Source organism: Trachurus japonicus, chromosome 19 (assembly GCF_045865225.1).
Source record: "Trachurus japonicus isolate A0001 chromosome 19, Traja_1.0".
Classification (NCBI taxonomy): Eukaryota; Metazoa; Chordata; class Actinopteri; order Carangiformes; family Carangidae; genus Trachurus; species Trachurus japonicus.
This window is the reverse complement of record NC_140925.1, coordinates 5,152,412-5,175,879: the sequence shown is the minus strand read 5'-3', so window position 1 is coordinate 5,175,879 and position 23,468 is coordinate 5,152,412. Positions and strand designations below refer to the sequence as shown.

Genomic DNA, 23,468 nt, shown 5'->3' with positions numbered 1-23,468 from the left:
GAGGGATTATTCGACAAAATGTAAATTAACATGTATAAATACGTAACATGTGCATCTATTGCTTCTTCTGTCATCTTCTTTACAATCATAATAAATATTGTTGATCATAAAATATTATTTTTATTTCATCTTAAATGGCTCCAGGGACATTTTTGTATTTTATTTCATGTCTTTTATTCATTGCCTCTTCTCTCAGCTCCTGTGTAATAAAGTTTTCTTCTTCTTTTTCTCCTCATTATAGTTTATATTTTAATTAATGGGTGCGATGTCTCTCACCGAGGGCGACCTGACGGACTTCTTGTCCACGTCCACTCCCTGCTGACCCTGCAGACACGCCGTCAGCTTCTTGTGTGTGCTGTGGGAAACTTGTTTGACCAGCTCCAGACGTTTCTCCACCTGGAACACACAAGAAAAGAGTCACAGTGTCAGTTTTTACCAACACATGATGCTGTTTTTGTGTCTATAAAACAACACTGATGTACGTACAGTATGTAAATATCTTCTGCCGTGAGGTTTAATCAGAACTAGTGACTATTTTTGGAACTGACATTACATTCAACTGGGACAAACTTCTTTTTGGGCTTGTAAGCTCAACTACTGTAAGTGTGAAAAATAAATACTTATTTGGAATACTAAGTTTAGCTAGAAAAGCAATTACAAAGAAATGGCTTTAGCCAGACATCCCATCTGTTGACGATTGGTATGTTCATTATCATTTACGATGTATTTGTGATGGAAAGAATCATTTTTCTTCAGTGAGGCTTCAGTAATCTAAATTCAAAGATATCTGGAAAGAAATGGAAAAGGTATATTTCCCTTGAACGCCCTTCTTTTGTTAGGTTTCTATATATATTAAGATGTACTTGATTAATTTTATTGTAATATTATAACAGAAAACACCCCATGTTCATGTGTAATTTTATAAATAAACACTGATGTATGAACAGGTTTGCTGAGTCCTGATCACCTTGTCTCTCATTTCATCATCAAAGGGATAGTTCAACATTTCGGCAAATTGGCCCATCGCCATAATCCCTATAGTCACAGCAGTAGGTTCGTTACCTTTAATTGTCGGTGCAAGCTATTTTTAGAACGGCGGAGCAGAGCCGCAAGCTGCTCAGAGCTACGCTACGGAGGCTAATGGGATTTCTTGGTTTCCCTCATCAAACTCATCAAATACACAATCCAACAACTCCAAAACGCTCTGGTGGACAAGTTGTGAGCTGCACATTCACCACGCTATGAGATAATAACAGAACGTTACCAGACAGAGTTGTTTTAGAGGGAAATTCATGCAAAACCACTGATGCACGTTCCCGTCGGGGCAGTTTTTCAGCAGCAGTCTCTGTATTTACCTCTAAAACAACTCTGTCTGGTAACGTTGTGTTATTATCTCATAGCGTGGTGAATGTGCAGGTCACAACTTGTCCACCAGAGCGTTGTGGAGTTGTTGGATTGTGTATTTGATGAGTTTGATGAGGGAAACCAAGAAATCCCATGAGCCTCCGTAGCGTAGCTCTGAGCAGCTCACGGCTCTGCTCCGCCATTCTTAAAATAGCTTGCACCGACAATTAAAGGTAACGAACCTACTGCTATGACTATAGGGATTATGGCAATGGGCCAATTTGCACAAAATGTTGAACTATCCCTTTAAACCAGATTGGTCCGGTCGAGGTGACGCTGCGGCCGCTGAGGGCGTCGTTAATCAGGCCAATTAAAACGCGGCGCAGCCTCCGAGTCAATCAGCCGGGACGTTCAGCCCCTTTGTCTCACACACAAGTTCAGTTTCAGAGCTCATTAACGTTGCCTGGAGGAAGGCAGCTCAGAGAGTACACACACTGAATACCACCATAACACACACACACACACACACAGATTCATTAGTACCTGCAGCAGGTCTTCACTTAACACTTCTGTTTTCTCAGCTCTGGAAGAGAAGAAGAAAGAAAGAAAGAAAGAGAAGAGATGAACGTTAGAGCAGGAGGGGAAACGGCTAAATTACATAATTTATTACGGTGGGAACGGGGCAGGAAACACACACAGCACTCAGTCAGTGTAATTACATAACCTGCTGCTGGATTCTCTGTGCACATAATAAATAATACAGCAGTTGTTTCAGCCTGGAGCTAATCATCATAAAAGAGGAAGGTTCATTTGTTTTGTTTTGTTTTGGTTTGTGTGTTTTTTTCTTCGGAAAAGCTCAGCGACAGGTTTCTCCGGGTGGGAATCAGACCTTAAAACTGAACCTGAAGACGTCTTGCCTCAGGAGGTTTGAGTGTGGAGATCGTTATCAACACCATCAGGATTTAAACCTGCACTCTGCACATGTGGAGAGTTTTTTTTTTTAACTTGTTGTGTGTTTATGAGCCGATTCATGCAACTGACCCCAGAATAAAACACAGTAAAGTTAAAAAAAAACAATGAAAAACACATGAAAACGATTTGTTCTTCTGCAGAAACATGAGGTGCTGTGTCGTATGCATATCAATAGATAATAATAACTGCCACATAAAGTGAGTAGTTGCATTAGTTTGATGAAATGTCCACATATAATGTAATAAAAACAACCATGATGAATGAAAGACTGGAGAAAAGTCACAACATGGAGGATTAAAGAGGTAAAACAGAGTTAACTGGGGACTATTTTCAGCTGCGGATGAATACACATTTACTGCAATAGATAATAGTAATAGACTCTGGATGAACAAACACATTTGGGACTATTTTCAGCTGTGGATGAATACGTGTTTGGTGTTTTGTTTTTTTGTTTTTTTAGAAGCAGTGGAGCCGTAATGAGGCTTCGTAAAAAAGAAACTTGCATTTCTGGTTTCTGGTTCTTGTGATAAATAGAAAAATGTAAATCATCACTGGAGTTTTCCATCGACTCACAACGACGGAGTGAATGACAACATTGTTTGTGTTTGCAATAGAAAAGATTAATTTATTTCTAATCAGATGAGCTCCTGTAATTACTCGCTGTATTAAAAGGAATGAAGATTAATTAGTTTGACCTTTCTGCTTCCTGTAGCGCTTCGTTTCTTTTCATTTACAACAGAAACAGAAATATAAATGTGTAAATGTGAAGTGCAAATAAGCATCAATGAATTTTTTGTTAAAAAATAAAGAGATTCTTAAAGGGATAGTTCACCCAAAATTCAAATTTCACTCATTATCTACGCACCCTCATGTCGACTAAGGGCTGGGAGAAGTTTCAGAGTCCTCCTTGCCTTCTCGGAGTTACGGGGTGGGGTCCGTGAAGCAGTATTTGTCCATATGACGGTTGAGAACGGAGCTCACTTTTCTTCGTCCAAAAAGACACACCGAAAAACATCCAAATACCTCCATACTGCTCGTCTGTAATGTCCCTCTTGTATTGAAGCCCCGACATGAGAAATTGTTCCGAAAAAAATTAAATAAGTCTATATTTTAAGCTTGTTTGTAGCTGAAGCTCCCAGTGTCTCAGTTCACTGCTTTGCCTGTGTCAGTGCAAATCACCGGCGGAACAATTTTTCATGTTGGAGCTTCAATACAAGAGGGACATTACAGACGAGCACTAGGGAGGTATTTGGATGTTTTTTGGTGTGTCTTTTTGGACGAAGAAAAGTGAGCCCCATTCACAACCATTATATGGACAAATACTGCTGCGCGGACCCCCCCTGTAACTCAGAGACTTCTCCCAGCCCTTAGTCGACATAAGGGTGAGTAGATAATGAGTGAAATTTGAATTTTGGGTGAACTATCCCTTCAAGTGTTCACTTCCTCAAGGAGAAAACACAACATCAATATCATTCAACCACGTGTCACATCCACATCCAGACCGTGCAGAGTGTGAGGCGTTCAAGTGACATCGATCGACTCGGCCTCTGCCTTCGAGGCTCAGACGGATTCTGACAGTTTGAGTTAAATCAACCCGGATATTGCAACAACAACATGTGTGAACAACAAACAAAGTCGAACTCTGCAGGAGGAGACGGAGGAGAAACATCCAGAACCACAGGTTAAAGAATCAGAACCTGTAAATACCATAAACGCAGCCAAAACCAGAACCAACAGCAACAACAAAGCTGCAGCCGAGGCTCCTCTAGTCCTCTTCTCTTCTCTCTCTCTCTCTCCAGACGGACCCGGCGTCTGATCCAGCTCCTCTGCACACATTGATTATACATCAAGCTGCTGCACTCTCCCTAAAAGCATCTGCACATTAAGATTCTCTTTTATTGCAATATCACGTCGCTCGCTGACAGTGAAAGTATGTGAGAGAGGTTCTGCTCTGCTGCAGCCGAACGCACAGAAACAACAACAACAACAACAGCAGCAACAAGACTGACAAGACGATTCATTTACCGTATGCACTTTGAGTAGAGGAACAGAGCAGAGCAGAGCAGAGCAGAGCAGAGGGCACGATTTCATTTTCAACCAATAATTCAAAGAGATAAACATCACGACCTCCTGTGCCGAGGGTTTCAGACTGAGCTCACACAGCAGCACAGATGCTCCGGTAGATTTACGACGTTGTGCACATAAATAACCTGCACTTGATCGTTCTGACTCTGATTGTCTGAGAAAAGTGAAGCGGCTGAGCTCCGGTTCAACAGGTAGAAGAAGACGTCGTCGTAAAAAACAACAGGAAAACAAAAGGTGTCAGTGAAGTGGTCACGCTGGTCACTCTTATAAAAACCAAACCGTCCTCTTCTTAACCCTCTGAACAGGCTCGGAAGTTACGACTTAAATCTTCATTACTGTGTATGTGAAGGCGCTCGAGTCCAAGACAAAATACGGGGACAATAAAGTTTATTCTAATCCTAAATCAATAAATAATCATTATTATTGAAATATTATCCCCTTTTCATTGAGTTAGAAAAATCCTTTGTTGGACAACTTGGAAAAAAATATGTTGCAGATCATCTGTGCAGCTGCGACAGATCATAATCTGCCAATAATTCCCATTGAAATCTATATTGCTGGTGGTTTATTGATCCCAATTATTTAATAACAAGTTAAATCTAGTGAAATTATATTGATTAATCTGTTACTCTGTTACTTTTTCAATAGAGAGACAAATCACTGGTCTGATTGTGTGTTTTCCTGAATGAACCGTACACACACAGTTTAGCTCACATTACAGATGAGATAATTAGGAAATCTGTTTTTATATATTTCTAATGCTACAAGTCTCATCTTCCATTTGAGCCATTGACTGTGATTCTGTGAGTTTTACAGGAGAAGTTATTGAGCGTAAAGTAGCAGCTACAGCACAAACACTGTTATTTATCTAAAAGCAAAGTCCAATTAAAATATGTTTTTAGAAGAAAAGTCAAAACCAACAACATCAACATGCAGAGAGAACAACCTCCTCTCACTTCCTGCAGCGCACACAACTCGTCCTCCTCACACACACACACACACACACACGCTTTACTATAACTTAACCCAAATATATAAAAGATAAAATATAAAATAAAACCATCATCATCATCATCGTCTCTCTCCCTGCGTGGACTCACAGAGCCGAGCTGTTCCTGCGAGACGCTCGAGTCCTGCTGATCTGCAGCTTTCTCTTCCACATCCCCCCGACGCCGCAGGAGGGAAACCACCTGTTCTCAGGCAGCGGCCGAGAGAGAGTGGAGTGACAGAGGGAGGAGAAAGAAAGACGGAGGAGGAGGAGGAGGAGGAGGAGGAGGAGGAAGAGAAGGAAGGACGGCCTGAAGAATGAGACCAGACGATCTGGTCCTTTCACTCTCTCTATCATCACCTGTCATCTCTCCCTGAGCCCTCCTCCTCTCTTTTTAGTCTCACCTTCTCCTTTTTCTGCACAATTTACAGTATACCACACACACACACACACACACACACACACACACACATCCTTGTAAATCTATCTTTGTGAGGACATGTCATTGACATAATGTATTCCCCAGCCCCTTACCCTAACCTTAACCATCCAAAACAAATACCTAACCTTAACCATTGCTCTTAACCTAATTTAAACCTAATTATAACCTAACGTCTTAAAGCAGAAGTAAGTGGTCCGGTCGTTTTCGCTAATGCTGCGTTCCAGGCAGGCTTTTGAAATCGTAAATTACAGCTTCAACTCACAACTTACGACTTTGTAGCGTTCCAGGCAACCCACTCGTGTTTTTCCGACCTGTTTTACCTGTGAAAGTCACTATAACGGCCACTCGTAACTTCTGACCCATGAACTCGCACCAGATCGAACTGGTACCACTTCACGGTCGGAAAAATACGAGTTTCCTTGAACGCACCATAACAGTCCTCGTCCCTACGTCGCCACATTCACTGCGTTCCTTGGCTGCACACACAGCCCTGCATGCCGTTCTCTCTCCTCATTGGATAAAAACTGTAGGATACGATAAATGTTTTCTCCTCGGCTCAGAGCAGAGCAGAGGGACTGACAGACCCGTGTTTCAGACCAAACACTCTATGTAAGTGATTGCTGTCGGAAGATATAACTATTTAAGACTTATATTAACACAAATATATCACTTACTTCTGCTTTAACCCTCAAACTGCCCTTGGAAAAAGTGAGGACCGGCCAAAATGTCCTCACTTCCCAAAAATGTCCTCACTCTGTTGGTTAAAAACTCGTTCCGGTCCTCACAACGTAGCATGTACAAGAACACAAACACACACACACACACACACACCAGAAGACATGAAAAGACAGAGGTCTGATTGTGTCTCTCTCCGTCTTCTCACCTCTCCTCCTCCTCCTTCTCTTTCTCTTTCTCTCTCTGAGCTCAATGATTATTGATCGGGCTGAAGTGGAACAGCTGGACACCGGAGAGAGAAAGAGAGAGAGACGGGGAAATAATAGGGTTGCAAAATTCCGGGAATTTTCCAAGTTTTACTCAACATTCATGTTTTTGTTGTTCAGTAAAATAATTGATTGTTCATACAAGAATTAAGGCGAGACACTAACAGGCAAAAACACTGTTTGTTTTTTTCATGCACTGATCAATTTTGAGATTTTTGGCTATTTTTCAGAGGGGATTGTTGATATATCATTCACAGCCTGATTTATACAACATTTTGTTCCTAAAAACATGGAGAAATTTGATTTTTTTTTAGGGCTGGTGACAGTATTTTCTCATTTACAAAGTGATAAAAAGAGATATCTAATATGTCAACAAAATAAAACAAGAATTTTGAAAGGGGCTTTGTCCATTTTTCAGATTTCAGTTCTGGAAATGTATGTAAATTAACGCATATTTCATCAGATATTGCCTCATTTACATATTTTAACATAAAATTTGACATAACTTGTAATACAAAAAATATTTAATAAACTTGGGAAGGTTCATGGTGATATCTGTTATTTAAAATCTTTACCCTATTCACCTGTAGTGTCTCCCCTTAAAACTTGATTCTACTGTACTCACAAATAAATCTGTTGAAATGTCATGTTTTTTAATTGTATTATTTTGCATGGATGTCTGCTTATGATAAAATAAAAATATTTACATTTATGTTTGGATATGATACAGTTTGTTTAAATTACCCCCAATTTCCAGTTAATTCCCATTAATTCCCATAATTCCCATGGAAAGTTGCAACGGGGAAAAAAGAGAAAAGAGGAGGGAAGAAGCTCTTTTCTTTCACTCCTCCATCTCCTCTCTCTCTCTGTCCAGCTCTTCGCTAACGCAGCTGTTTGACTCGATCTTGGCTTCAAAGGAAAAAATCGTATTTTTCCCCGAGCATCAAAAACCACCTGTTGGGCCGTAAATAGTTTATAGATCATTTACAGATGAAGAAAGCTGGATTCTTTCTTTTATTTTTTATGATCTTTTGTATCAGATGAATCAGATAAATTATGGATTTTAGACATTTTAGACTCATCGTTGCACAACACTTTGTAGTTTCACTGCGACTATAAACTCAACTCAAACGACCACACGAGAGCTAAAGTGCTCCAATATTCTCTGTTTGCTGCAGGTCGTGTCCTGGTTTTTATCTACACAGACTGTTTCCATGGAACAGGAAGTAAGCTCTGAGCAACAGGCCGTTAATTACATGATAATGTCAAGGAATTGCCAAGAAATAACAATTAATTTGCGTCATAATGTCTAGAAATAGCCAAGAAATAACAGTAAATTTCATCGTAACCTTGAGAAATATCTCCAAGAACGATTGATTGTGTAGAAATAGCCCAGAAATAACGGTCAATTGCGAAACTCTGGCCTTTTTCCCCAAAAAATCTAAGCATGAAAAGCATTTGTAATATTTTTGCCTTTATGAAAAACATGACATTTGACCGTTATTTCTTGGCTATTTCTTGATATTATCATGTAAACGATTGGGTACGCTCCGGAAAGGTGATGTCAACTTTGCAAAATCAATAAATAAAACAAAGAAAAAATCAATAAAAAGCAACAACCGAGTCATAATCAGCCTCCGACTCCTGGATCTATGGTTTTAGTGAGTGAATCACTAAACTCCAAGTTGTGCTAAAAACAGAGGAAATTCTCTGAAGATGTCCCATTCAAGTGGCCAAATATGTCTCTAGTGACCTTTGACCTTTGACCTACAGATGGAAAAACATCCATAAAAACATATTAATCTGATTCTGACTGAGGATTTCCTGTTTAAATAAAGTAAAGGTGCAATTCAAAACTCGATAAAATCAACATATAAACAAAAACAAAGAGCTATAGTAACACAGTCTATAGGAGGTTGTGTTGTGTGTGTGTGTGTGTGTGTGTGTGTGTGTGTTGATTAGATCAAGTGGAGGAGGATTTAATCGAGTCCAGATCTGTTTGTGAGTGAATCCAAGTGTGTTTCTGTTTCTGTGTTAGCTCAGCCACAGCAGCTCTGTCTCTGTATTGATTCAACCTGATTTATTTCACACGAACACACACACACACACACACACACACACACACTGTTTACACACCCAGGACTATTCCTGAATTTGAAGCTGAGTAAATCACGACAACCTCATCACTGCTGCCGCTGCTGCTGCATTTACTGGCTCAGTGGATGTAACTACGGGATAATGATCCTCATGCAAACACACACACACACGTATAAAAACACACATTAAAGGTACATTGTGTAGGAATTACTCCCATCTAGCGTTGCGGTTGTAAATCGCAAGCAACTCAATCGTATTTTTCATGCTGCATTCACGTGAAATTGGGCAGACGGCAGGTAACGGCTTAAACAAGCCTCTATGTAAACAAGTGGTCAGTCAGCACGAGGCAAAACAATACACGTTGTCACAATATGTTGTCATGGCGATGTCATATTGTTTACCCAACCCACGTTTTACCGTCTCTCTCTCCACTTCTGTGACTAAAATGACATCTGGTTTGTTAGCGACGGCCGTCTGCCCGACTGCAGGTGAATGCAGCATCAGTGTAACGCTCCATTCCTCCTCACTGCGTTACCACGGTGACTTTTCACAGACGCCACCTCGACCTGAGCCGACAGCTCCAGTGTCTCCGCTGAGTTTCCGTGGTTTCCTACCGTCACGCTGCCACTGAACGTAAAAACATGCCGACACGACATGGCAGCAGCACCGAGCTTACCCGCTCCATGTTGATATGAATGATATGAACGGCTAATTCAGAGCTGAAAGGAACACTTCAGTTTGTTGATGGGGGAGATTACTGATGAGTGAAAAACAGACTTTTGAACCAAATAATCGATTTTCGTGAATAGATAACAGGAGAAGTTACACAATGTCCCTTTAAAGGGATAGTTTAACATTTTGGCAAATTGCCCCATTGCCATAATCCCTATAAAAGGCTCTGGTGGACAAGTTGTGACCTGCACATTCACCACGCTATGAGATAATAACAGAACGTTACCAGACAGAGTTGTTTTAGAGGTAAATACAGAGTCTATTTGCTGAAAAACTGTCCCTGAACGCAATGTGCATCAGCAGTTTTGCATGAATTTCCCTCTAAAACAACTCTGTCTGGTAACGTTCTGTTATTATCTCATAGCGTGGTGAATGTGCAGGTCACAACTTGTCCACCAGAGCGTTGTGGAGTTGTTGGATTGTGTATTTGATGAGTTTGATGAGGGAAACCAAGAAATCCCATTAGCCTCCGTAGCGTAGCTCTGAGCAGCTCGCGGCTCTGCTCCGCCGTTCTAAAAATAACTTGCACCGACAATTAAAGGTAACAAACCTACTGCTAAGACTATGTTGAACTATCCCTTTAATGATGAGAAGGTTAGCAATTATCCAACACACCTGGAGGAGCCTGTTTCTGCTCTGTTTCACACACTCAGGCACAAACGTAATCCAAACACGCTTACAATGCAAATTGTGTCTCCACCGTGACAGTTTATAGCTCTCACAGACACACACACACACACACACACACACACACAGACAACTCATCTCTTTTCACGCTATGATAAATTCAAAGCTTAAACAGGCAGAACAGCAGACTGCAGCAGAGAGACGCTGCCTTGTCTTGACCCACGGTCCCGTCTGAATTAACTCACAAACAAACAAACGTCTACGTGCATGAGCAACAACATCGACATCCACACACACACACACACACACGGCTCCGGTCTGAACTGTCATGTCCTCCATTACCAGCAGGAGGCAAGATTCGATAACACTTTGACCACATGCCCCCTCCCACACACACACACACACATATTACTAATGTGTTACTAACTGTATATCAAAGCTATGTGACGATGCACGACGGGACTGTGGGAGGAGACGGACGATGTGACTCTGCAGATCTGTAAATATCAGATGCTCAGATTTCACCATGATGTAAAAATAGATGCGAACAACGAGCAGCGAGTGGGTTTTGTATGTTTACAACATTTACAGGAGAAGCGGGGATTCCTTGAAGATGAAAAAGCCATTAAAGGTTTATTGCACTTGGCTCAGTGTGGAAGTAAACATTCAAAAATATATCACACAAGTCCTCAGGAGGAGGTTTGTACTGGACAAAAAACTCTCATAAGGCTGATAAAGAAAGAAAAATGAGATATTCATTAGTATATACTGAACTATAGAGTCAATAATTCACTGTACTGCAGCTCTGTCTGCAACATACAGGCTGAGAATAGCTGCATGCATGACACAATAATAGAAAAATCAATTATTCATATCATGCAAACAAACTATAAATAACGTAGCTTATGTAAAAAATCATGCAAAGGAGCATAAAGTCGGTACTCGGTGTTCCTTTGTCTATATGGTTTCGACACGTCCTCATGAATCAGTGCAAAGTCACATTCACACATTTACAGAGTGCTGTGAAGCTTTCATCTTCTTTTATGTGGAAGAGAAGAGAGAAGATCTCTGCACCGACTCGTCCCTGATCATATTTTCCATTTCCCGGAGCATGAAGTCATTTCTGATTGTATCTAAAACGTATAATCATATAATGTTATTAGACAGCGGAGCCAGATTTCTACAGTATGTTCTGTTCGTTTCTCTTTTGTTTATAAAAAAAAAGACATTGCTAATAGTCGTGAACGCAGCGTTGAGGGTGAATTAAATCATGCACATGTGTTTAAACTCTAAATATCTGTGATTCACAAGAGTTTTCTCTGTGAAAAAGCGCTGTTGTCGTCATCGTCGTTGTTGTTTCTGCTGCCGACACTTCCTGGCGTTTGGCGCTGCCCCCTGTTTATCTGCACGTGTGCGGACGGAGAGGAGAGAAGGTCAGCTGTTGGTGTTGTTGTGCTGACGTTTCCACTCGGGGGGGATTAGGTCGTCGTATATTAACGCAGCGTGACGTGGTGGGGGTCGCAGCTGAGGAAGGGAGAGGCCCCGAAAAACACATATTTTGGAAAAAGATAAAAATCCAAAGGGACAAAAGCTGTAAAAAAAGAAAAGAAAAAAAAGGATAGAAAATAAATAAATCTTCTCACAGGGTGGCTGGACGACAGCTGGTTTACCTTTGGCTCAGAGACGAAGACGAAGGAGGAGGAGGAGGAGGAGGAGGAGGAGGAAGTTGAGGCTGGTTCAGGAGATGTTTTTAAGATCTTTCTCTCTCTCTCTGTCCTGAGTCCCTCTGACTCCTCGTCCTCCTCTTCCTCTGCAGCTTTTTGTTAATTGTTTGACACATCAAGGGCGTCACAGCCTCAAAGCCTCTGCCGCCTTTTTACTGCAGCATCATCAGCTTCTGTCGTCACAGCCGGGATTCCCACTGGCACCGGGAGAGGAGAGAGAGTGGTGGAGAATACAGAAGCAGCATGCAGAGATAATAGATGTGTAAACGGGGGTTTTACTCTGATAAATCTTTTGAGACGTTTTTTGGAAAGAGCGCTGGAGCGAGTACAGATTGTTCTCTCGTAAAAATGACTCAACTCCTCTTTGTTTCTCTTTCTCTTTCTCTGGTTCTCTGGACTTTTGGCAGCAGACCAAGGCAAGGCGTCTTTACATTTTCATTCTCCTGCAATTAAAAAAAAGGCCAAAATAAAGAAAAAGCTGAAAGGTTGAACACGGATGCATCGGTGTGGCATCAGCTTGTGTTGCTGCAGTCAGAAAAAGTGATTATTCTACAGTTTATATGAATTATTAAGGCTGTAGCATGTGCAGCAACTTGTAACCACTTCATTTTTCTGAAAAATGAATAAAGTCTGTTTAGTCATTATGCAAATGAAGCCTAATTCATCTCCTCTTTATTTTATCATATATGCATATTAATGTTCCAGACTGTCTTCCACTGAAAACACATTAGTTCAGCAGCGTATCATGCAAAAAAAAAAAAAAAGGAGGTTTGTACAGTGATATTATGGGATAGTTACTGTGTGGTTGAACCTTTTTTATAGCAGAGGAACTGATAAAATACACAGAGCTCAACACACATCTGTTTTAACTTATTCTCTGGTTTGATACTTCAGGGGAGCAGCCACGATGCACGTTACAAAATAATCTTCCAAAAGCAAAGGTCACACATCACACCCAGCTAATGTACATGTCCATGTTCACTTAAGTCCACAAGATGAAGCATTTACATCTCCTACAGTAGCATCGTTCTTTGAAGCTATATACGCGCTGCACAAAACGCCTCATTTCATTTCATCTCACCAGACGAACTATTTACTTTATACTGAGTTCTTATTCAGGACGAGAAGTGCCAAGTTCGTCTGAAGTTGGCGCTCATGAATCATTTGTGGCCTTGAAATAAAAATGAAGAAAGTAAAAAAAAAAAAAAAAAAGAGTGTGAGGGGAGCAGAGAAGGACGGTGGAATAAGTTACGACGTCGGTCCAACAGAGTGATTCACTTTGTCGCCCATCTGGTAAATCTAGGGTCGCTGGTTGAGCTCGCTGAGGTTTGTATATTGTCACAATACATTGTTTCATTACATTGTTGAACCATTTTACTTTAATTACTTTAATTACATCAGACGTGCATCATATTAAACTCTTTAAACTCTGTTCCCTCCTGGTTCGACCGCTACGCGATGAAATAATGAAGGATGGAGGGATAACGCTGCATGAAAAACACAAAGTGACAGAGCGATTCACGGCAATGAAACCACAATAAACAGCTCTGAGACCCGCTGCGCTGGAACAGGAGAGTGTTTTACTCTCCACAGCAGCAGCAGCAGCTCCCGTCACCTTGACTCAGCTCAGAGCTCCACGTGTTTTCCTCTGCTGAGTGAAACACAACCAGTTTCACCTCATCCTGCTGATTGACAGACAGGTGGTTGCCGTGGACACTGATGTAAACAACGCAGGTTTCACTAGATTGCAATAATGGGCTGTTTGACATTGTTTGTTTGGTCTCGAGGATGCACACAGTGATTAGTACGGACGGACACAATGTGCTAATCAATGGCTTTATTAACCTAAACAGCAACGATCAGTGCTGATAGATAATCAATGTGTTTAGAGGAGACTTCCCTTTGAGGAATGTAAAGAGGTTTTTCCACAAAAGCAGCCGTTAAAAGAAGTTTCCCAAAAATGATTGGCCGATTTTGTCTCTTGAAATTTCTAATTATCCAGACATAAAGGTGATTAATTAAAAAGTTGATCGACTACGACTATAAATTCTCATATTATCCATGTGTTTTCACCCTTTTGGTGCAGTATTCTCCTTTTTTTGAGTCATTCATTTGCAGAAATCAACCAAACACAGAAGAAAATCCTCAGATATAAAAAATAATAAACCCTCTGAGGACTTATTTTTATTTTTTTTATCTTCTCTCTTCCAGACACATGAGCTCTGATCAATACCTCAGCGGTCATGTGTGTTTGTCAGCGTCTGGACGCTCAGCGGGAGGCCGGAGGAAGCTTTGATGTATTTATTTATTTATTTATTAATCCTACGAACGCAGCCTGGAGAGAGAGAGAGGCGTGATGTATCTGATATCAGCAAACAGGCTGTAATGCACTTTGATTGTATTATGCAATATGTGTGTGTGTGTGTGTGTGTGTGTGTGTGTGTGTGTGTGTGTGTGTTTGACTTAGAGCCCATTCAGAGTGGATTTATTTCTCTCGGGGAGCTGGTGTGATTTTAATATCACCTGCCCCTGGTCAGTGGTTTTAATCCGGAGCATTTATGTGGGTCGTTTCTCACCCTCCCTCCGCCCACACGGATCATCACAGCCGGCGCAGGAGACGGGTTGTTACGGCCGAAACAACGAGCTTCTGCTGCGATTTAAATCAACATCCTGAAGAAAAAAACGTAATGTGCGACATGTTTGATGGATGGAAACGATGCAGCACCAACATATGGAAGCTATTCCTGCACAAATATGATGAAGAGGATGAGGAGAGAGAAGCTCAACCACTGGTGGTCGCCTATAACCCTAACCCTATATAGGTTTTCTCTTTTTTAAAGGGACATTATGTAACTTCTCCTGTTATCTATTCACAAAAATCGATTATTTGGTTCAAAAGTCTGTTTTCATTAATCAGTAATCCCCCCCATCAACAAAGTGAAGTGTTCCTTTCAGCTCTGAATTAGCCGTTCATATCATTCATATCAACATGGAGCGGGTAAGCTCGGTGCTGCTGCCATGTGGTGTCTCCATGTTTTTACGTTCAGTGGCAGCGTGACGGTAGGAAACCACGGAAACTCAGCGGAGACACCGGAGCTGTCGGCTCAGGTCGAGGTGGCGTCTGTGAAAAGTCACCGCGGTAACGCAGTGAGGAGGAATGGAGCGTTACACTGATGCTGCATTCACCTGCAGTCGGGCAGACGGCCGTCGCTAACAAACCAGATGTCATTTTAGTCACAGAAGTCCAGAGAAAGCTGGTAAAACGTGGGTCAGGTAAACAATACGACATCGCCATGACAACATATTGTCACGTGTATTGTTTTGCCTCGTGCTGACGGACCACTTGTCTGCCATCTGCCCGATTTCACGTGAATGCAGCATGAAAAATACGACTGAGTTGCTTGCGATATACAACCGCACCGCTAGATCGGAGTAATTCCTACACAATGTACCTTTAAATCAACATCCTGAAGAAAAAACATAATGTGCAACATGTTTGATGGATGGAAATGATGCAAACACAAACATATGGAACCTATTCCTGCACAAATATGATGAAGAGGATGTGGAGAGAGAAGCTCAACCACTGGTGGTCGCCTGCAGTTTTCTCTCTTTCAAGCCAAAATTTTGGCATCAATACATTTTGATTTAAAAAGAAGTAAAGATATAGTGCTCATCCTGCAAGATTACTCAGGTGGGTGGTGCGGGTGGTGTGGGTGTTGCTATGGCAGCAGGTGTTTCAGCGAGCGACGGAGCAGCGAATAGATGGATCAAAACGTCGGAGACACGAGAGATGAATAATGAAGCTCCGGTGTAAAGTGGAGTCATTCCTCCGACAGAAGGAGCCCGAGGTGCAGCAGCGCCGGTGGCCAGGGGCTTTCATTTGTCACAACAGGAGAGAGAGGAGATCTGTATCTGCACACACACACACACACACACACACACACACACACCATGTTCTATAGGCTTCAAGGTCACCCGGCTCACTACGGTGAAGGTGAAATGAGTGGGGGTGGAATAAGAATCATCATGAAGCTTTAAAACGAGCTCCTGATGAACTGAGACACTGACAAAGGAACTAAAGACTCTTTTTATTGATTATTATCTCCTGATCACCAATTAGATCCATAACAGACGGCAATTATGAATTTATATGATCTTTCTATAGGAGACGCTGATGGACGTAGAACACAGTTGTCAAACCATTTCTTTGAATGTTTGACAATTAACAAGTGATTTTTAGTAAATTATGAGGAAAAATTGTAATTGAAATGATCTGATTTATAAATGTAATATTATCTGATAAATAAGTTTAATGTGTTTATAGAACATAACGTTGACTTATAGATGAAGCTACGAGCTAAACTGAATCTTTGGTGCAAAAACATTTAGTTCTGCATCATAATCAATATTAGTGTCATCATTATAATCATTATTATCAGTAGGAGTAGGCGTAATAAAGGTGTCACTGTGACGGTCAGTTGTCACTATTTTCTTAAGTTTTAAAATCTCAGGGAAATGTAAATGTGTGAGAACCAGAGGAGTGAAGACGAAGAACAAACTCCTCTGTGTTTCTCTCTTTGCAGAAGAACAGAACAGAAAATAAAACCATATTTTATTTATAGATTCTTCTATTTTCAGCTGTTTGATCAGCGGTGAATATAAAAAACGCTGTTTTTACAGGACAGATGTTTTCACACCGATCCTCCTCCGAGAGAGAGAGAGAGAGAGAGAACAGAGACTCTGAGCGTTAAACGTGATGAAGGTTGATCCTCTCGCTGCTGTCGAGATCCAACGCTCAACAAAACACAAACACCGTCCATCAGACAACAACTGAATTTAAACATTAATCATCTCAGCACCAACATCCTCCATCAGACCCAGCAGCACACTGTGAATGCTAAGCTAAATGCTAAACTGAGCTCTGGATCTGTACTTAACGCAGCCGCTAATCTCAGAGCGAGTGTATAAGCACATTTCCCAAAATCCAACTTTAAATCACAAGTCATCCCCTTTTCACGCACACTAAATGTGTTTTTTACTTCACATTTAGAGTTTAGAGTATTTGTTTCTATGAACTAACGAAAAGGGTGTTTGAGGTGAATCAGAAAAACAAGCTGAAGGCCAACGGCTTTCTGTCAGAGCCACAACATCCCACTGCACTTAAATGCCTCTTTTTTTCTTTTTTTTAAAAGAGGAACTATGCAGGATGTGACGCTTAACTCTGCTACATTTTTACTTTAATTAAACAGCTTTGTAGTAATTGTGATGGTTGAATAAATGGCTTTACTTGTTAACGATGGAGAATGGAGGCTTTCTGCCTTCCACCTAGCGTCTCTTGGCTGAAAACCAACCCTGCCCCGTAACCTGCAATCTCTTGTTTATGACAGATAAGACTACACAGATATACACATGGTAACATGGTAGATGATAAATAACGTTATCCACCGCTCCATGGATTGATTTCTCGCTGGCTTCGTCGCACATGGCCAGGAGGAGGGTTAGCAACACAGAGGAGAAGCGATTGGACTTGCATCGTTCCTCTTTAACATCTGCTGGTTAATTCCTGCTGTTCTCGGGTCAGATTTGTCTTTGGAAATGGCTTTAAAACAATAAAAACAAGGTGTATTTTTATGTAAATGAGGTTAGTTGACAATAAAATAAATTAAAAAAAGTGTAATGAACTAAAAAGAGGTGAATTTAACACTTCGTATTTTATAAACAGTGAAAGATTTGGTCAATTTTGACCTGCAAGGAGTGAACAGAAAGTCAATAGACTTATAACTACATCTTGTTAGTGATATGAATTAATCTGAAATTAGCAGCAGGTTTGTTTTAGCCTGGAAGCGACTGTAACGACTAACAAGCATTGTGAGTCTTTGTGCTTGTGCGTCTGGCTGCTTGCCAAGGTCACTGTCAGTCACTGACTCACCGCCGGTGATCGTCTCTGCTTTATGCAAAATGATGTGATTTTATTTGCTTTTTGCAGAGAGTCTCTATCAGCACAGACTCATGGAAGACAGAAAAACACACAAAAAAACTACAACTTTGCTCTTTTTAAAGCCCCAGTATGTAACTTATTATTAATTAAATATGTCTTTCATAAATACGTATTTCACTGAAGTCGAATCACACCCGCATACAAATGAAAGCTTTCTCGTACCTTAGAATGAGTTGTTACAAGTCGTTACAAATACATAAGTGGGCGACGCACCGAACCGAGGCGGCCATGTTGCATCGCCATTTTTTTACGGTGAGTGGCAGCGTGACCGTAGGTAACCACGGAAACTCAGCGGAAACTCGGCCTGTTAAAACTGTCACCACTGTGTAGTGTGAGGACGGACGGAGGCACTGGTGTTGCATTCAGGTGCAGTCAGGCAGACGGCCGTCGGCAAACCAACCGGGTGTCATTTTACTCCACCAGAAAAAGACGGTAAAACGTGGGTCAGGTAAACAATACGACATCACCATGACAACATATTGTCACGCCTGTATTGTTTTGCCTCGTGCTGGCGGACCACTTGTTTACATAGACGCTTGTTTATCCTGTTACATGCAGCGTCTGTTGTCTGTCTGACGTCTGCCCGATTTCACGTGAATGCAACATCAAGAATACGTTCAGATATGCAACCGCACCGCTAGATGGGGGGAATTCCTACACATTATACCTTTAAGTGTGAATTCTTGCAGCTGTGTTGTGCAGAAACTTTTAAAAACGTCTCTTTGACAGCTGATTCTTTAGCCATTAAAAGTTTCTGTCTCAGTTTTTTTTTTTTTTTTTTTTAATAAATCAGAGTGGACCGACCTCTCAGACACTTGGACACACACTCGGCCTTCACAACAGACCACCTTGAGTGTGATGTCAGTGCAGAGCTCATGCTGCTGCATAGTAAACAGCCACACTAGATAACAAACGAAACACAACCGGAGGGGCCAACGCTGCTCCACACACACACACACACAAAAACACACCACAACAAATCAAAATGCTGCTCACAGCCAGGAGCTGGGAGCGTCCAGGTCCAGCAGCTCTCCAGAGAGAAGCTGCTTTTCTCTCTCTCTCTCTCTTTCTCAAGGAGCTCTAAATCCCTCCAGCTTTTCTCAGCTCAATACAATGAAATGGCCTGACTCATTCCAGATTCACCCGGGCTACCTCGGCCCTCTTGGCCCTCGCCGGTGACAAGGCAACAAAACACAGCCGAGCGGACGGAGAGAGAAATAAAAATTCCACCGTAGGAGGTCGAGCGCTTCTTTTTTAAAGCCTCCAGAGATTCACTTCTTCTTCACCTCCGGGGACTTAGACGCTATAGTCGCCTGAAAATAGCTCAGAACAACTCTTTAAGATGTTGGGAAAAATGACTGTTTGGGATATTTGTAACAAGAAAAGAGTTTTAGAGGTGAAGGAGCAGGAAAGGCTTTTTACTACACAGTGTGGATGAATGCAGCTACAGTCCGACAATCAACCCGAAATAGGAAGTGAACTACTAGCATCTTTACTGAAAAGTGTCATCGTTTACTGTCTTGTCTTCGCTGATATTTGAAGAATATTATCAAAAAAAAACATGCACTAAATGAAAAGTTTTGTTTGTGCTATGCTTGAAAAATAATAACAAGAAGAAGATGAATCTATATTTTTGTGGCACTTTTCTTAACAAGGCTGCAAAGTGCTTCAGGAAAAGATAAAAACAAACAACTAAACGTTAATAAAACTGTAAAAATTAAACACATAGAGTTTATTTTTTACCAGGTCTGCTGTATTTTAGGCTGCACTCGGTCCCACAGGCCTGACAGACAAAACCCAGGGCACAAACTCAAACATCTCACAATGAGTGAAGCGTGATGACTTCAGGGTCAATCAACATTTTTATCGGCTCAGGTCATTTCTCATGTGGAGGAGACGATTTAAAGAAAGTAGATTTAAAGGGATAGTTCAACATTTTGGCAAATTGGCCCATTGCCATAATCTCTATAGTTTTAGCAGTACCTTTAATTGTCGGTGTAAGCTGTTTTTAGAACGGCGGAGCAGAGCCGCGAGCTGCTCAGCGCTACGCTACAGAGGCTCATGGGATTTCTTGGTTTCCCTCATCAATCTCATTAAATACACAATCCAACAACTCCAAAACGCTCTGGTGGACAAGTTGTGACCTGCACATTCACCACACTATGAGATAATAACAGAACATTACGAGACAGAGTTGTTTTAGAGGTAAATGCAGAGACTGCTTGATGAAAAACTGTCCCTGATGGGAACGCGGATGTTACCTCTAAAACAACTCTGTCTGGTAACGTTCTGTTATTATCTCATAGCGTGGTGAATGTGCAGGTCACAACTTATCCACCAGAGTTGGAGTTGGAGTTGTTGGATTGTGTATTTGATGAGTTTGATGAGGGAAACCAAGAAATCCCATGAGCCTCCGTAGCGTAGCTCTGAGCAGCTCACGGCTCTGCTCCGCCGTTCTAAAAATAGCTTGCACCGACAATTAAAGGTAACGAACCTACTGCTATGACTGTAGGGATTATGGCAATGGGCCAATTTGCCAAAATGTTGAACTATACCTTTAACTGAAGCTGCAGCAGCAGAGAGAGTAAAGTAGAATATTCACACTGAGTAGAAACACAGAGTAAATTTAAGTTTGCAGCCCTGAGTAAAGTCTGTAAGGTGTTAGAGTGCTGTCACCCTGAGGGATTACTGCTTATTAAACTCAGTGCTAACGATGCAGGTGACCCTCCCTCCCTCTCTCCCCCCTCCTGATGTACATTTTTCTTTAAAAACGGGGAAGTAGCTCGTGGAGCCACACAGACTGAAATTTTAATGCTTCGTGGTTTGACGGTATCAATATTTCAGCGCAGCTAAAAATACAGTCGTCTCAACATATTGTGAGAGCGGAGCAGAGTGAGCGCTCTGAAAAACAAGAGGCTGCTGTCCACAATTAATGTCGTTATCAATTAATCCACTGATTATCTGTTGCTTTAACGACTCTTTTAGGGATTAAATGTCAAAAAGTAGTAGAAATCCTAAAATGATGCTTCTAAATGTCTTGTTTTAACAGTTCAAAACCTACAATGTTCAGCAGAGCAGCTGGAAAATGAGTTAAAATAAGTCGTTTGTTAATGATCGATTATTATCATTATTAATTATGAGTCTGATTGAAGAGTTAAACTGTGTTTTCAGGGAGCGACGGTCGGTCACTGCAGCTGTTCATCCTGTTGCAGCTTTACAAAAACAAAAAAAAGTGTGATGCAGTGGTGAGCCAGGCAGCCTGCAGCCACACACACACACACACACACACACAGGAACATGATGCTCATATGAGACTGCAGTAACCAGCGTTGCCCTTGTCGTCACCGCTGCCGCCCTGTCTGAACTCTCCCACACTCTGTCGTCTGTCTCCTCTCTCTCTCTTTCTCTCTCTCTCTCTCATACACACACACACACAAACACACACGAACACGCGCAAACACACACATGAACACGAGCCGTCCACGTGTTGGCATGCGACGCGACCCCGTGGCTTTGTTTTCATGTCGTTACACAGCTGCTCTGAACCAGGAGACGCTGAAACATGTTGAAATGTTAGAACGACGACCTCGGACTCACTGTGTTTCCTCTGATTCTTCTCACACACGCACACGCACACACACACACACACACATAGATCTCATTCACTGTTTTCTCTCCGACCTCAGCTGAAGTAACACAAGACTCAACAACAACACAACCACTTCTCTGTCTGGTTGTGCAGCTGAGAACAAACAGTACGAGCTCTCACACTAAATCAGACTCACTGAGAACAGTTCATTCCCTCGTGTCAAAAAGGGAAAATACACAAAAATCCAGTCGTGCAACAACACCAGAGAGTTTAAAGATGGAGGGACGTCGTTAACGTCAGAGCGACAGCAGTGAGATCCACCGGGCCGCGGTCCAGTCTGCTGCTAAACGCTGATTGAAGCGTGTTAACAAATCCTGCAGGTGCTTTCCCAGAGAAGACTGAACATCTGGAGGAGGGGCGGCTCTTCATCCAGCTGCTGCCGCTGCTGCTGCTGCTGACATGTTGTGTTTATCCAGCCCCCCGCCCCTCCGTTGGGTCAGAGCCAGGCAGCCATGAGGCGTTTGAGTGTCTCGTCTCATCTAGGGCTGCAACTAACGGTTATTGTCATTATCGATTAATCCGACGCTTATTTAAACGATTAATCGATTAGTTGTCTGGTCAATCAAATGTTACAGGTGCAGAAACGGCCGTTTGTCCTGTTTGTCCCGCCTCCTTCCACGAATTTCCGCACAAGTTTACACGAGTAAGGAAAACGAATTTGATGGGGCGTCATTGAGCAGGCGGGATATTCAATGTTTCACAGTGTTTCAGTCTCTTGCAACTGCACACTAGATGATAACTCTCTCAAAACTCACAAAACTGCTCACTACAACTCGAAACCACTACTCGCTGTCAAAGCTTCCTGGTTTTTCTCAGATGTTTGATTGACAGATGACGGATCCTGATATCATTGGCTGATGAGTTGTGAGCAACGTGAAAAAAAAAAAAAACTACCCCATTTTCACCCCGGATTTACTCAAAAATAGAATTTGGCACAAAGTTTGGGCTACATCGTCTGATATATGAGTGATTACAATAATTTTAGGACCCATGGTGGGATCAAATTCAGTTTTCTTTTCTGAATACCTTTAAAAAATGTTGAAAAATGTCAATCAGTGTTTCTTAAACCACCAGATGACGTCCTCAAATGTCTTGTTTTGTCCACAAAGAGAGACTCAGTTTACTGAGTACTGTCTGCACCGAGGGTCTGAGAGAAGCACAATTTCGATTCTCTTATGTCCCGTACATACAGTATTGTGGAATTGACTTTGACTTTGTTTATTGTCATAAATGAACAAAGAAACCAGAAATATTCACATTGAAGAAGGTGAAATCAGAGAATTTGGAAACTACCCAAATTGATTATTCGATTATCAAAATAGTTGACGATAAATGTAATAATTGGTTATTGTGTGACTAATCGATTAATAGTTGCAGCTCTAATCCCATCACATCTTTTGGCCGATGGGCTGAAGCTCTGACACTGTTTTATCTCCCTTTCTTCCTCTTTACATCTCTGCAAACTTCTGTCTGAGCCTCTCGTCACTCACTGGCGGCCGGCCTGGCTCGGCTCGGCTCGGCTCGGCTCGGCTCGGCTCGGCTCGGCGTGTCTGAGGAAACACGCAGCAGCACTCTGGCAGCTCGCTGGACTCTGGCTGGAGGAGGAGGAGGAGGAGGAGGAGGAGGAGGAGGACTGGGACGGAGGAGGCTCCTCTCCTGCCAAGTTCTCATCATACTCAACAATTACACAGGATGACTAATAACTGTGAGAAGAGGAGGAGGAGGAGGAGGAGGAGGAGGAGGAGGAGGAGGAGGAGGAGGAGGAGGAGGAGGAGGAAGACAAACGCCCAGAAACAGCTTCCAGAGTGAGAGGAGCTGCACCGAGCGAAGGCTGAGAAATCCTCTCTGCATGAAAAAAACAAAAAA

General features: G+C 41.9%; 1 protein-coding gene across 2 annotated transcripts in view; it reads right to left on the bottom strand.

Moving 5' to 3' along the window:
• LOC146967218 (rho GTPase-activating protein 44-like) overlaps positions 1 to 23,468 on the bottom strand; it is a 97,907-nt gene that overhangs the window by 34,248 nt on the left and 40,191 nt on the right. Inside the window, exons 1-3 of one of the 2 annotated variants that reach the window (XM_085761551.1) lie at positions 5,502 to 5,602; positions 1,888 to 1,927; positions 277 to 396 (exon numbers count right to left, since the gene is read on the bottom strand). In XM_085761551.1, the coding sequence (XP_085617677.1) occupies positions 277 to 396; positions 1,888 to 1,927; positions 5,502 to 5,563 (222 nt within the window). In that variant the 5' untranslated portion in view covers positions 5,564 to 5,602. Of the gene's footprint in view, positions 1 to 276; positions 397 to 1,887; positions 1,928 to 5,501; positions 5,603 to 23,468 lie in introns of those variants that run through there. The other variant, XM_085761550.1, reaches the window with a different exon arrangement.